Source organism: Urtica dioica, chromosome 10, assembly GCF_054948205.1.
Source record: "Urtica dioica subsp. dioica isolate 48M chromosome 10, U.dioica_male_clone48M_v1_H2, whole genome shotgun sequence".
Lineage (NCBI taxonomy): Eukaryota > Viridiplantae > Streptophyta > Magnoliopsida > Rosales > Urticaceae > Urtica > Urtica dioica.
The window spans coordinates 7,139,841-7,154,969 of record NC_142765.1 but is presented as its reverse complement, the minus strand read 5'-3'; the positions used below and the strand labels follow the sequence as shown (position 1 = coordinate 7,154,969).

Here is a 15,129-nt window from a genome sequence, read left to right as displayed (position 1 = left end):
ATCCTCTGAAAGCGCCAGAATCGTCGTCGTTTTTGTCATCGTCCTCATGTCGTATTCAACAGACGACGACGGCGATGGCGTCAGAGCTTTCGCGAAAGGCGCCTGAGACGGCTTCGGACCTTGATCTCCATCATCGTTGTTGTCGATCGTTATCACCACCACCATCATTGTCTTCTTCTTCTTGATGTTGTTTTTTTTTTCTGGTTGATAGAAGAGTATATTAAATATTCTAAAGCAAAATTAAATATTTTGATACTTCATTGCATTCTCATTGCATATTATTAAACTTCAAACATTTTGTTGCTAGTTTAGATTGTGGATTAAATGTTTTGAAGGCACGATTAAATTTTTTGAAATCATATATCTTGACTGAAATCATGTAACTTGTTTGTGTGTTTTGAAACTAGATTAACGAAATTGAAGACAAAATTAAATTTTTTGAAAAATTTGTTGTTTAGTTTTGACATGAAACTAATTTTGAAGCTATTTAGTATACATAGAAAGTGTAGTATAAAAATAGTGGATTAAAATTTTGGACACCTAAATTAACTATTTTTTAAATCCTGAAAAAACAGGATCACCCAAACATTTAGAGTATATTAGTATTTTTTTTTATATTATAAATAGTTATAATGCACTAACTTATGAAAAATTGGCTATTTTACTAAACACTTAATTTGAATTGACTATTTCGTACAAAAAAATCCATAAAAAATTCACTTCGACTAACCAACTTAATTTAGGGCAAACAAGCAACGTAGCCAAATTGAAACGTGGATTTTGAGATCTAGCCCGCGTTTTGGTTAATTTTGAGATCTAGCCAATTTTTGAAATTTACGGATATTAAAATACAAAATTACCCTTCATTAAATAAACAATTACTGTACATAAATAAATAAATAAAATAAAATAGAAATAAATGACAACAAAATAACACTCAACATTATAACTGGAAATAAATTACAAAATAAATCTTCACTGCATCCGGCCATGAAAGCTTCACCATTATCAATCTCTCAACCTTTGACATTTTTGTTGCTCGACTTGTGACCAATTCAGCTCCGTTTCTATTTAAAAAATTTACTGAAATTAACATAAATAAACAGAAATTAAACCAAAATAAACTGAAAATTCACACATAAACTTGAATATGGGAAAGTTGTAGAGAGAGATTGAGTTTGGTGGGTCTGAGCCTCAAACGACGAGGAGGAATATACACAAAAATTTACAATAAACAAAAATATTCAACATAATTGATATTCACCCAAAATCAACTAACCGTCTCTATAAAATATGTTGAAATTAACATAAATTTACACAACCACGATATATTCGCAATCTAAGGGTCGAAGGACTATTGACCTCAGTACGATTGTTATGAGAATCTATGATGTCTGGTTATGGGGCATTGAGAGTTGGAGACTCTATAGTTCTTCTAGGTATCTTCCGAAGGTACTGAATTGACCAGTGCACTTCTAGAGATAAAATAAGAACAAACCATTTAACCTCTTATGTCTCGAAGTCACTACGTATGAATTGCATCGTGCTTACCTTAATCCTGAAATGAGACATGTCATTTCACAGCTTACGTATTCTCATTTGAGAAAGTCAGAGTTCGGACTCACTATGTGATTCTGAACAGGACCTATTGGTGAAGTACTTAGTTGTGAATATGTCATGAGTAACTTTGTGAAGTTCTCATAGATATGAAATTCATGTACAAGATTGCTGAAATGCAATGTATATCACCTCATGCTTTTTTCCATCTCTGTTGCTCAATCTGTGGACAATTCCTCCATGACCCCTTGGATTGAGAAAGATTAAAGTCGAATTATCCACCAGGAAATTGTCGTCGGTCTTCCGCGGCCTGCAAAGATCATGGTGCAAATATGGCTTAGAGAAGTCTTCTTTTCTCAACCAACAAGATAAATGAATATAAGAATATGATATAAAGGCAAGGATTAATATATGTCTTCTTAATTTAGATCTTTGTGCAAAAGTGTGTACGTCAAAGTCTTTTATATATAATATTATACAATTATATATTATATATATGAAGAGAGTGAGAGTAACAAAATCTCATGAAAATATTAAGCAGTTATGGTTGATCTCATTGCAAATATATTAAGGAAGAAAAAAGTCAATGCCATATATAATTAGCATTCACATCCATTCAGCCTTTTTAATGAGAGAGAGAGAGAGAGAGAGAGAGAGAGAGAGAGAGAGAGAGAGAGAGAGAGAGAATAAATGTGTTTTAATGAGACAAATATTTTTATTAATTTCTTATTATTTAAGAAATTGTTTAAAGCAAAAAAATGGTAAAATTGGAAGAAAAAAATTGATTTAATTACCACGTCATCTAAAGTGCCTATATTTGAAACTATGTTCAAACGTGGGCTAGTTTGCAAGTGCCCTGTTTCAAGTGGCTTATCTCGTGTAATTTCTCCCTAATTTATAATATTTGATCGGTTATATATTTTCTAAAATTTAGTTATCAATTATTTAAACAATTTTAGTGAAAATTAATTCAAACAGATAACCATTATGAAACTCGTTTAGCCAAATTTTTAATTTAGTTTCTTGACCATCAAATTTTAAATTAGACTTTTTAAACTAGATGCCTGTTTTAAATTATTGGAACATACGAACCAATAATTTTATATGCATGAAAACTAGTTTAAGCTGGTTAACCAACTTTGAAACTAGCTAACCAATTTCAAAATTAGACTTGGATTCAAAAAATGGATTACCAAATTAATTTCGTTTTGAAACTGAATGTCAATTTTAATGAACCACATAAGTGATTGTTTAGTTTACGAAATTTAGACTTGATTATCAGTCCGATGATTATTAGCGAACCAAAAACAATCAAAAGTTTCAAATGATTCCTCTAATATTCCTCTAATTCTACGTATTTAATATGAAATGAAATATCTTAAACATAGTGAATAAATTCAACTATAATAAATATTAGTAAACAACATGAAAACAATTCAGTAACTATTTAGTCTGTTATCGTCATCAATAACAAATAATTTTAAAACAGCTGAAAAAAGAGAGAGAGAGAGAGAGAGAGAAACAGACAACATGAAAAAATTATATAAAACAAGAGAGCTCTATTTTCATCAAAATGTATAGAAACCTAACTTACCAGAGAACTTAGTTTAAATGCATTTTACAGACCAAGAAGGAGCTACTTCATCTGAAGAATTACTCTCAAGGCAGCCTTGAGAAAGTACAAATTGAACACTTCTCAGGATAATAAATCATGGCTATAATAATGGTTACATCACCGGTATTAATAATTAAAAAAAAAGGTCCGTCTACACAAACACTTTCTTTCTGTTCATCATTGGCAAAATTTTGAATACAACTTTTTTTTTTTACTTCCACCCAAAAAGCAATCCAATTACCTTTGTGATTGAGATGCTTTTTCTTACATACCCTTTTTTTTTTTTCTTATTTTCCAAACTAAGAACACCCCAAATCCGAAACCAAACATAAAGAAAAACAATTCCCGATGAAGGCGAAGCGCGGTTCAGTTCAATCAACTACCATGGCTTCCATGAAGAGCTCTCCTCTTTTGCCAACAAGTTCAGTTTCTTCATTCTATTTGCAAGGCTAGCTTCGGCATAATACATGCTTTTTTGCCCATATAATCATCAACACAGAAGAACAATAACTGTTTCCAGCGCAAACCCTCTTTCTCTCTTTCTCCGATTCCTCGAGCCATTCCAGATATTTCAGTTCTCGATCAGTCGATTTCACCTTCCTCTACATCCTTGGGCTGTTCTGGAATTTCCTGTGCCGGTTTGGGTTCAGGCTCGGGTTCGGGTTCCTCTTCCTCGAAATCATCATCCATCTTCATGTACAGCCCAAGTTGCTCCAAGGCATTACCCTGTAATTTGAAACTACCCAAGCCATTCTGGGAAAGCTCGGGACTTGCCTCTTCTTCGAAGTTCGGCGATTCGACTCCGTCCGCAGCAGTCCTAAGCATTTCCAGGTCTTCCAGAAACCGACTGTTCTCGTTAATATCAACAGTCTTTTCCATCTAAGAAAAAAAAAATAACCCACAAACTGTCAGATTATAGAAGATTGGAGAGAACGTTGCTTTTAAGTTGGTTAAACCCAATTGACTATAATCCTGATTGCCGATCATTGGCCAGTGGTTCCATTTACGGGAATGCGTCATATTGTTTGTATTTTATTTCAAAAGTGTCGGTTTTCTATGGAATTTCACAGGTTACTTGTGGACATTCCACGAAAATTCCATACATAGATGTGTTTCTGTATTTAATAATCGCCGCAAGTCGCAGGTTTATCGACAAATTTTGGTTCGCCTGAATTCGCGATGAATACCAACGACGAAACAGAAAAAGTGGTTTCCTGTACCGTAAAAGTGGAATTTCGGCGATCCTTAGTATAACCAGATCTCTCGGCCTTACCATTTGCAAGGCTTGACGTGCAGCTTCTCTCTCAAGCTCTCTCTTCTTTTTAGCCTCCGCTGCAGCTTCTTGCTCAGCCTTTCTTCGAGCCTCTTCGGCGGCCATTGCTTCCGCTTGTAGCCGGGCTTTTTCTAATGACATAAAAAGAGTAAATCCATATCGTTACAACCTGAAACTACAGAGAAGCAATATATCGACACAACAGTCTCTGTATTCCAAGGTTTTCATTAAGGATAAAGAAACAAACCTTCTTTTTTCCGTCGTTCAAGCTCCTCTTTCTCTTTCTGGAGCTTTTCAGGATCTTGTTTCTCACCCTTGACCAGATACCAATATAATTATGATCACAGCTTCTAAGTGCGCAATATGATGAACATTTTGAAACCAACCTTTTCAAGAGCCTTTTCTCGGGCTTTGAGTATTGTGTCTGCAAAGCGATTCCTCAATAAAGCTGCACGATACTGCTTTTCGGGGGAGACTGGCCGCTCAGATGGAGCACTCTCCCCTATATATTTGTGTACCATGAGAGATGAGACGATGCCCTTTAAACTAACACCACAGTTTTTCCCTCACTATAGTTTCATTTCAGTCTTACCATCTTGACGATCGTCCCCACAAGCGGACATTGGCTGGGATTGTGAGCTCTGCTGAGCTTGGGGTACTTCGGCAACAGAAGCTACAAAGAGGGTACGAGAGAAACATAAGTCATGAACTACTCCTCAAGGGATTAAGTTAAAACACAAAGAAAGGAAATCTATACTCACCATTTCCCATATCGGAATCGTCCAGATTTCCCGTTTCGGAATCTCCGCGATTTCCCATTTCAGAGTCTCCGTGAATTCCCGTTTGACGATCATCGCCGATGTTTACCAGCGCTTCTGAATCACCGGGAGGAGCACTCCTCTTCAATTCCGGACTTGATGCTGAAATTTCATTTTTCTGCCATGGAAAGAGGGATGAGAAACAGACTATACCTCAGACAGCATTGTCACTGTTGATCCGGCATTCAAGATATTACCTCCGGAGCACTAGGAGGAACAGAGGCTTTTGGCGAGTCAACTTCACTGTCCGACGATGAGTCAGAATCTGTAGACATATTAAAAGAATGATTCATTTTCAAAATGAACATCAGAAAGATTGTAGTTTAGGCTGACACAACAGAACTAGCAGTTCAAGTCTTACGTCACTCCGATTTTTCTGATGGTATTTTTAAAAGAAATTCAGACAACAGTACCAGAGAAATCCAAAGTTACATGGTCCAGAAGACAAAATTCCAAACAGTTCTAAAATAAAAATGTATAGTAAGACGAACCGCTAGATGAAGAGCCTGATTCACTACTGGAACTACTAGGGCTACCGCGTTTACTGTTTTTATGAGCTGTGTCTTTTTCGATCTCCACAGGAGGGAAGCTTGAAAAAGGCGGGTTGTTACCGCCCATGATATCAACGTCCTCTTCAACTGGTTCATTGCCTGATAATACAGACAAAATCAGTACCCGTATGAATAATATATTGTCTTGGGGCAGAGAAAAAAAATGACTTCATTGAATGAGAAGCTAGGCACATAAACTGATTTGAAACTTTTAGAAAAGAAATACCTTTACACGGCTGCACAGAACAAGTACTGAATCCAGACTCGTTACGGAGCTGCCGCAGAAAAAAAATTAAGAAAAAAAAAACAATCAGAAACTATGCGGCAGAAGATAACATCACCATAGCATATATAATCACGAATACAAGAACCAGGTTAAGGTATACCTCGATTTCACAGGGTTCTGCTTTCGACTGGCTTTTCTCCTTCTCTTGTAAATAGTCGTTGACAAGCTTCCTTAAGGTAAGAAATGTATCATCACTCAGAGCATCCATGTCAATCTCAATTTCTTCCTCATTGCCCTGCCCTTCACTATGCTCCTTTAGAAAATAGAGTATGCTTTCAGGCAGTTCCGCGAGCAGGTCTTCCAACTGCAACCCGAGCTTCTGCTTCTCCTCTGCACCAATGAATTGCCTAACCGGCTCCGGCTTGAGAAGACTCACATCACTTGGTGCGACTTTCTTCTTCTTTAATGGGGGAACGGGGGTTATGATTTCAGTCTCCAAATGAAGACCACTGGGCTTGGTTTGAACATCCTGCACCGCTTGGATCTTCTTAACTATAGATTTCCATCTCACTTCGAAAAACTTTCTAAGCGCTTCAGCCATAAGATGGACATCATTTCCCGCTGGATTGTAAGTCAATGCATTCGAAAAGGTGAGCCGAACGTCAGCTGCGAAGTCCAAGGGACTAGAGTACTCGCCCGTAGCTAGCTTCCTCTTGATCGTACCCAGATCCATCGGATGCTTGATAACGGTGAAATAGTCCGGAATATTCAGCTTCACTATATCGACCGGTTCGTTAAAAACCCAACCATACTGGTGTATCATCAAACGGCCAAGCAAGTTCTCGCACGACTTCATCACCATCGCATTGGAAGTATTTGTCGGAGCCGCGGGTTTCGCCGGTTGAAAACGCCCGGACACGCTTTTCTTCATCTGAGGGGGGACCCGTTTCTTTCCGGGGGCCGAGACTTCGGATAACCTGTTTGAATTCTCGAAAGGAGGCTTTCTCGGCCCGTCGCTGCAACTCCTTATTTCACTAGAGGGCGACACAACGACCGCGTCCAAAGCCAGAGTATCGATCTTCTTCTGAAGACCGCGAACTTGCTCGAGCTCCATTTTCAGCTTCGATTCCAGACTCTTCTTCTCCGACCGCGACATCCTTGAAAGGGTCAGAACTTGCATCGGAACGCTCAAACCATCATAACCATCCACATTTAAACTGATGCTTTTCCTCTTATTGCTTGCATATGAAGCTTCGGAGGCTGTCACTTGCACGTCTGTCCTGGCCAGACTTCCAAATCCTTCTGATTCCCCCATGGTTTCGACAGCGTGCCGGTAATCGGGTACAAAACCAGAAGAATGGCCTTTAGAGTACTTCCACGACTTTCCCATCATTTGTGAAACTACTGTAAAGTGTACCACTTCCTTGATTCCTCTTCACCCGAAAACCCTTATCCAATGGGCATACCAATTTTCTAAACTATAAATAGCCCGGCCAAAACTTCAATCTTTCGTCTCGAGATTATCAAAACACCCTGATGCCAAAATCTTGGTTCAGAGTATGTTTAAATTCCAATAATACCCAAAAAAAAAACTTACTCTCTAACAAGTTTAGTGTACGTCACAAATTATTCTATTTGAATACCGAAACACCCTTATTCAATTCCCTCCAAAATGTCCGGGTCTAGCAAACGTGTCCAAACTTCAAGATTTTAGCTAAGAGCAAGACTCTTACTTACCCTCTCGATAAATACCTAATTTTTATAGCTATGAAACTCCCATATAATATAAATAAGTTCTAAGATCCTTTCCAACCAATGCATAAGCTTGAATTCAACCACCAAGCTCAAGCGAACTTACTTAGAACAACCCTCGACCACTCAAGATCCAACTTTCAGATAAAACCACCATGAAGAAACCAAAGAGGGAAAATTCAAGTACTTACGATTGGCAAACAATTACAAACGTATTGCCACCGAATTCAACCCCCTGAGAATCGATTAATCCGATAATTGCGACGACACGAAGCTCCGATACAGACGAAGAACAAGAGCAGAAGATCGCGATTCAGGATCGAAGCTCGAACAACCAATCGCGCCCAAGAACAAGAAAACACAACCTCGCTGTGGAGATAAGCTCTGAGCCCCAGAAAGCCTTCAGCCACAAGAAACCCAAATTAAAAAAAAAACCCTGGATCTCTTCGAGCTCTGTGAGCCGTTTGGAAATGGCTATCCTTGCTAACCCTAGAAAACCCTTTTCAGGCGTCGAACAGAGGAAAGAGAAAAGAGAAAACAAGAAAGAAGAAAAATATAATGCGAAGAAAATTACTAAAAACCCCGAATTGTTAAGCCACGAAGTAATATCTCGGTTCTATATTTATAGGCATGGCTGGGACTCGCATAAAGCCATCTTGACCTTTCATTTCGAGATCTGTTCTATCCGACGGTCAACATTAAATCTCAACCTTCGCGTGTGGTTCAGATCAGACGGCTCGATGCGGTTCGGAGATTAGTATGAACTCGCAATCACTGAGATCCGGGACTACTTACCCACGCGCGCGCGTAACCGAATGAGAAATAGAAGCTTTATATATAACACGTGGATTAAAACTAGAGCGCGTGGCTCAGCGCGTTGGAAAAATGAAAAGACAGATTTCATGGAAAATTAGAGGAAGTTACTGGGCAATGCCGACCAAATCCCGTGCCTTTGACTTTGGAAAAAAACATGTGACATGGACGAATTACGCTTGATTCACACGTGTTAAATTTCAATAAATGCCAGCAAGGACGGACACAATACCCTTTTTTTTAATAGAACTCAAGATGGGCCTTCCTGGATCAAAATTGAGTTGGGCTCGGAGCATCGTACGGGAGCTACGTCATTGTAGAAAACGGAAACTTACAAATCTAACGTTTTCTAAGCATAGCATTTTCAAAAGAGTGGCTATTTTTAATTCTTTCAAAAATAGCATTTTTTAAAAAAGGTAAATAGTTTTTTTTTTTTCTTTTAAATGAAATTGTAAAACGCAACTAAAGTTAATGGAGCCCAAAACAGTAAATCAATTTAAAAAAAAAAAAACTGTAATCATCAAGAAAGAAGAAAATTGTTTTAAATTTATGAATGTTATTTTCGCATTAAAAACGTTAGACACGCTATACTTGAAAAAAAAAGGTACAAAAATTAGTGTTTATGTCATTTTCCATTTAAAAAAAAAAGAAGCGAAATGGACGCAAATATTAGTAAATGGATATGTTAACTAAAACCAACCAAAACCGTAATCAAGGCACTATATTGAAACGAGCCGTGTGAGATATTTTTTTTACCCTTCTCGTGATTTCTTCCTTTTTTATTTGTTTCTCTTTACTTTAATTTTTCGCCTTCATTCCCTCTCTCCAGCTCTTCTTCCTCTTATAGCTCTCTCTCTCTCTCTCTCTCTCTCTCTCTCTCTCTTCAATTGCTATGAATAACTATATTCCATTTTTTTTCTCCGCATAACTCATTAACACTTCGTTATTGTCAGATCCATAGGTTTAATTTCTTCAACTAAGTTGCATCCACAAGATAAAGTTTTTTAATTTATCTATTTTTAAAAAAAATAAGTGTATTTAGCCGAATTTAGCTAATAACAACGTTGTTCGTGCAGAACTCCGTTTAAAGGCTTTTATGTAATAGTGACCTTAAAGTCTATGTTCACGTGCAACATGATCTTTACATCCGAGTCGTCGAGATCACCATCACTTCCTTATGAAATCTCAAGTTATTATTTGGGTCTTTACGGTCGTTTCACAGTCATTTTAAAGTATTTATAGAAGTTTAAAAAAATTTGAGAAGTATGTCGTTCAGTCACCATCAAGTATTTAACTTTGTGATAAAAATTGATCAATTTTCTTTTACTTTCAGGTGCGACTAGTCGCACCTATTATCTTTTTTAGGTGCGACTAGTCGCACCTACTTGAGTATCAGGTGCGACTTTGTCGCACATGATTACTAGGGTTAGTTTTAAAACAGCTGCGTCTTCTTCATCTTCTTCACAACAGCCCCAACGGCCCCTCTGCGACTCTCCCTCCCTCTCTCTCTCTCCCTCTGCGACTCTCCCTCCCTCTCTCTCTCTCTCTCCCTCTGCGACTCTCCCTCCCTCTCTCCCTCCCTCTGCGACTCTCCCTCCCTCTCTCCCTCCCTCTGCGACCTCGCTCCCTCTCTCCCTCTCTCTTCTCCGAGTCTTCTCCGACGTCCAAGTCCGCGCGCCGCTCTTCTCAGACCGGTCTTCTCCTCCTCCGTCGGTCCTTTCCTCCGCAGCCGCTCCTCCGCGCCGGCCATCTCCTCCGCGCCGGCCGGTCCTCCGCAGCCGGTCCTCGTCGGTCCTCTCTTCCGCGCCGGTCCTCTCCTCCACCTTCGCTCCTCCGCGCCGCTTCTCCGCGCCGGTCCTCTCCTCCGCCTTCGCTCCTCCGCGCCGGTCCGATCTCCTCCGCCGCCTAAGGTATAATATTTTTTTTGTGTATATATATATATTAATAATTAGTATTATATATATAATTAGTGTTAATTAGTAATTAGTATGTTTTAATTAGCATATATAATTAGTGTTAATAATTATTAATTAGTTTTAATTAGAAAAACAAAATTTAAATGGTTTATTATGTTTTAATTAGTAATTAGTATGTTTTAATTACCATATATAATTAGTGTTAATAATTATTAATTAGTTTTAATTAGTAATTTAGTGTGTTTAGTTTCAAATTCTATATATGTGTTTAATATATATAGTATTTATAATTAGTTTAGTAACATGTATTAATTAATGTAATTATAATTGTTAATATATATAGTGTTTATAATTAGTTTAGTAATATGCTTAGGTTAATGTTTAGTTGAAATTAATTGTAATTGTAAAAGTTTAGATTAAATATTATTTTGAAATTGAAATTGTAATGGAAATCAAATTGTTTAATAAGTTGTTAGTTTAGTTGTTTATGATATTGTAATTAATTAATTACTGAGTGATTGTTTTATAGATATTGATAAAATGTTGTGACCGAACCACGGAGGCTCGGTTTAGGACTTAGTTAATTAATATGATAGTTTCTGGATAGATTTTAAATGTTTTTAAAGTAGTTTGCAGGTTTTTGGTTTAACAATATTATAGGGGAAACTCTGCCAAAATTTCGGTAGAGTTTTGAACCAATTAGAATCGAAATCCACTAGAAACAGTCCATTTTAAAAAACAATCCATTTTCCAGGATTGTTTCCAGGATTTTGAGGCGCTTTAGTATCTTTCCCACAATTTCTACAATCCAATTTAAAAAAATAAGATACCTTTCACAATCTCTCTCTCATTCCTTCTAAATTCGCTCTCGGTCCTTTAGTAAGATCGGACTTTCAATGCTGATTAATAATTCTCGTTGTCTTTCTCGTTCAGCGAAATCAATGTCTAATCCAAGTAGAGATTGGGTTACCGAGAACGAGAGGTTGAGCTTGCAGTATAAAACAGGGGTTAACGAGTTTATCCGCATTGCAAGCAGACAACCGAACAAAAATGGCCAATATCGTTGTCCTTGCAAGTCTTGCAACAACGTGAGATGGCACGCCATCGGAGTCGTAAGGCATCACCTCCTGGACAATGGATTTACCCCAGGCTACACAGAATGGTATCATCACGGCGAGCGCCTTGTCCTTACTCATGGTGAAGACCCCATTGGAACTGATCAGAGAGGAGTAGGAGGATTGCACGACGCCCTGCATGATATCATGGACCACGAGGATTTCGACGACTTTGCGGATCCGACCCCGAGCGAGGTGCGTGCGGAGGAGCAAGTGGAAGACTTATTTGCCGAGTTGGAAGCGGAATTGTACCCTGGATGCAAAGAGTTTTCGTCTTTGTCGTTCTTGGTTTCGTTGATGCACATAGAAAAGATGATGAACTCGAAGCAACGCATAGAAAAGAATTCAAAGACTGGTTTGCAAAAAAGGTAAACCCTAAACCTTAAACCAAATAATTCAAAGAGTTAAAAGTGCTAAGAATTCCTTTGTTTTGAACCAGATTTATGACATAAAAATTAGTGGCTCTGACGTGTCTGAAGAGCTCTACGCATTGTCTGTCGGTTCATTGGAAATCGCCCATCAATATCCGAGCTGTTTTGTTAACGGCGTGAAGTTCATCACTCGTCGTCCTGATAATCAACGAATAACTTAAAACAGTGGTGTATGTGTGCCCGTGGATGAGTACAATTTCTACGGACGAATGGAAGATGTCATCGTGCTTAACTATAGACATAACTATCGTGTCGTATTATTCAAATGCATTTGGTATGGTGACAAGTACAATACAGGGCGAATAGTGCATATTGATAAGATTACTGGAGCGACGAGTTCTTATACCGCTAAAGAGTGGTTTACAAATGAGCCGTTCGTACTCGCGACTCAGGCGAAACAAGTGTTCTACATCCAAGATCTTGTTAAAGGTGGCGATTGGGAAACTGTTCAGGAATGCAATCATCGAGGGATTTGGGACATTCCCAAAGTTGACCCTACCACATCAGCCTTGGTCCCATTGACAATAGAATTGTCAAACATCGAAGGTCTGAATCATCGACACGAAACCGCTGAAATTGAGCTAGTCAGTATCGTTGACGATGATCAAGAATTTGATGAGGATAATGAGGCACACATCGTTTTTTAGGGAGAAGATGTTGATGTAGATATAGAAGATACTAACATTATAGGCAGTGATGATGATGAATGAGTAATATTTATCTAATATGTAACCACGGTTTTCCTCCGTCATATGTGAGGGCATTGTAATAAAATTTCGTGGTGTCGTCCACGTTTCTTTGTTTTCTAATTTTGTTTTCTTCTTATAGGATGTCGACTGGAGCAGGTGGAGGCGAGGATCCACCACAGACGCCGGGATCCTCCGGATCGAAGAACACACGTGGACCAACGAAGGGTCTCGTGTCAGCGAGAGCAGGGGTAGGGACTCCTGGTGCGAATGTAGTTCGCTACGATCGGCGACACATGATGTTCTACCAGGACATCAGGGAGCAAAATCCCTTGATCGGCACCTTCTCGAACCATCTTGGAAACTTGATCAAGGCGACGTTTCAAGCACACACAAATGACTGGAATGAAGTCGAGCCTCAGCATGTGACGGCCGTTATGATCGCAATCCATAACGAGTACCGTTTTGTGTACGAGGATCCTGCAACTGGCGAGAGAGTGCCAGCTGATTGCATTCGCAACGAAATAGAGTCTACTATCATTCGCGAAATGAAGCGGTTGCGACGCAACCAAAAGTCAAAGTTATCATCTAGATTCTTCAACAAGTTTTGCGGGTAAATAGAGCTCGCCAGAGAAGAAACACCAAAGGGCTATACGCACGAGGCTTGGTTGAAGGCAATAGAGGTGTTCAACACACTGGAACATAAGGTATGAGTTGAACATGATTTTTTTTTCTCATCGAATCGAATTAAATGAATTTATGTCTCGCAGGCAAAGGCTGACTGCAACCGACAAAATGCGAAGAAGAAGCTGACAAAGGCCAGACAAGGGTCGATACCTTTTTTCGCTCATCGATAGAAGAGCGTAAGTTGCTTAATTTTTATTAACATTAGACACATTAGTCTTATTTTGATGATTAAAATTTGCATAGGAAGGAGGATGGGACATTGTCCTCCGCATTAGCGACGTGGGAGAAAAAACATCAAGATATTAACGGCAACTGGACAACGCCTTTCAGGAGTCAACAATTTGTAAGTTACTTTATTTAATTACTTAATAATAATTATATAATAATTTTATTTGGTTTTTTGTAAAGGCGCGAATCAACGCCCAAGTGGCAGATATTTTGCGACAAGCGGAGGAGGGAGGCGAAGAGGTGAGCCTCGAACGCGTAGAGGAGTATGCGATGCATGACGTTCTCGGGCCACGCCGTGATTGGGATGTCGGGATTGTTGTCAATGGTGCCCACAAGAAGAGTAGTAGTGTCTATTTATGTACATTTGATGTCATATAGTCTTACGAAGACTCTTGCTTGTAATTGCTTATTCATTAATAAAAAGTTGAAACGTTCATTCAATCTTCCTTGTCTGAAGCTTTATGATAAAACCCTGGTCTTTTAGTCCATAAACAAACCTAACAACTTACGAAGAGACAAATGTAGATTTGCATGAACAAACTCTTCGTAGTTTGCTTAAAACGATATATTCGCAATCTTAGGGTCAAAGGACTATTGACCTCAGTATGATTGTTAGAAGAATCTATGATGTCTGGTTATGAGGCATTGAGAGTTGGGGACTCTATAGTTCTTCTAGGTATCTTCCGAAGGTACTGAATTGACCAGTGCACTTCTAGAGACAATATAAGAACAAACCATTTAATCTCTTATGTCTCGAAGTCACTACGTATGAATTGCATCGTGCTTACCTTAATCCTGAAATGAGACATGTCATTTCACACCTTAGTATTCTCATTTGAGAAAGTCAAAGTTCGGACTCACTATGTGATTCCGAACAAGGCCTATTGGTGAAGTACTAAGTTGTGAGTCTGTCATGAGTAACTTTGTGAAGTTCTCATAGATATGGAATTCATGTACAAGATTGCTGAAATGCAATGTATGTCACCTCATGCTTTGTTCCTTGGAGTGTGAATAAATGAACTGGCCAGTGTCCAAATTGAGTCCTGACTCTTTTGGATGAAACAATGTGACTTGTTAGCTCCTCGTCAATACATTGTTTCTAACTTATTCACAAGCGACAAAGGAGTTGAGGAAATACCAAGCTTATGAAGGAACTTCACACTGCTGTAGGTCTCACTAAGAGAAAGAGGAATCAAGGAGAGGCACATGCTACTGAGCAAAAAGCCTCCGCCTCTGGAACTAAGAAGAGACCTCACTAAGCCAATAAAAGGAACTGTCCTGCCTATCTCAAAGCAAAGGAACATAGTATTGTACTAGTTACCGAAGCATGCTTAGTAGCTGATAATGTATCAACGTGGATTCTTGACTCCGCTGCTACTAACCATATTTGTTGTTCCTTGAATGGTTTCAAGAAAACCAAAAGCTTAGAGGAAGGCGAGTTCTGTTTCAAATGGGGTGATG

General features: G+C 38.6%; 1 protein-coding gene across 1 annotated transcript; it reads right to left on the bottom strand.

Annotated features, from left to right (window-relative positions):
- Positions 1–3,096: 3,096 nt before the first annotated feature.
- LOC149383331 (transcription factor GTE10-like) lies at positions 3,097–8,383 on the bottom strand. Its single transcript, XM_089628397.1, has 11 exons — positions 7,984–8,383; positions 6,201–7,573; positions 6,041–6,089; positions 5,755–5,913; positions 5,461–5,528; positions 5,207–5,381; positions 5,038–5,118; positions 4,832–4,947; positions 4,693–4,759; positions 4,446–4,576; positions 3,097–4,051 (listed from the first exon to the last, which is right to left on the bottom strand). The coding sequence occupies exons 2-11, from the start codon at positions 7,431–7,433 to the stop codon at positions 3,755–3,757; spliced, it is 2,376 nt and encodes a 791-aa protein (XP_089484523.1). The 5' UTR covers positions 7,434–7,573; positions 7,984–8,383; the 3' UTR covers positions 3,097–3,754.
- Between the last annotated feature and the right edge of the window lie 6,746 nt (positions 8,384–15,129).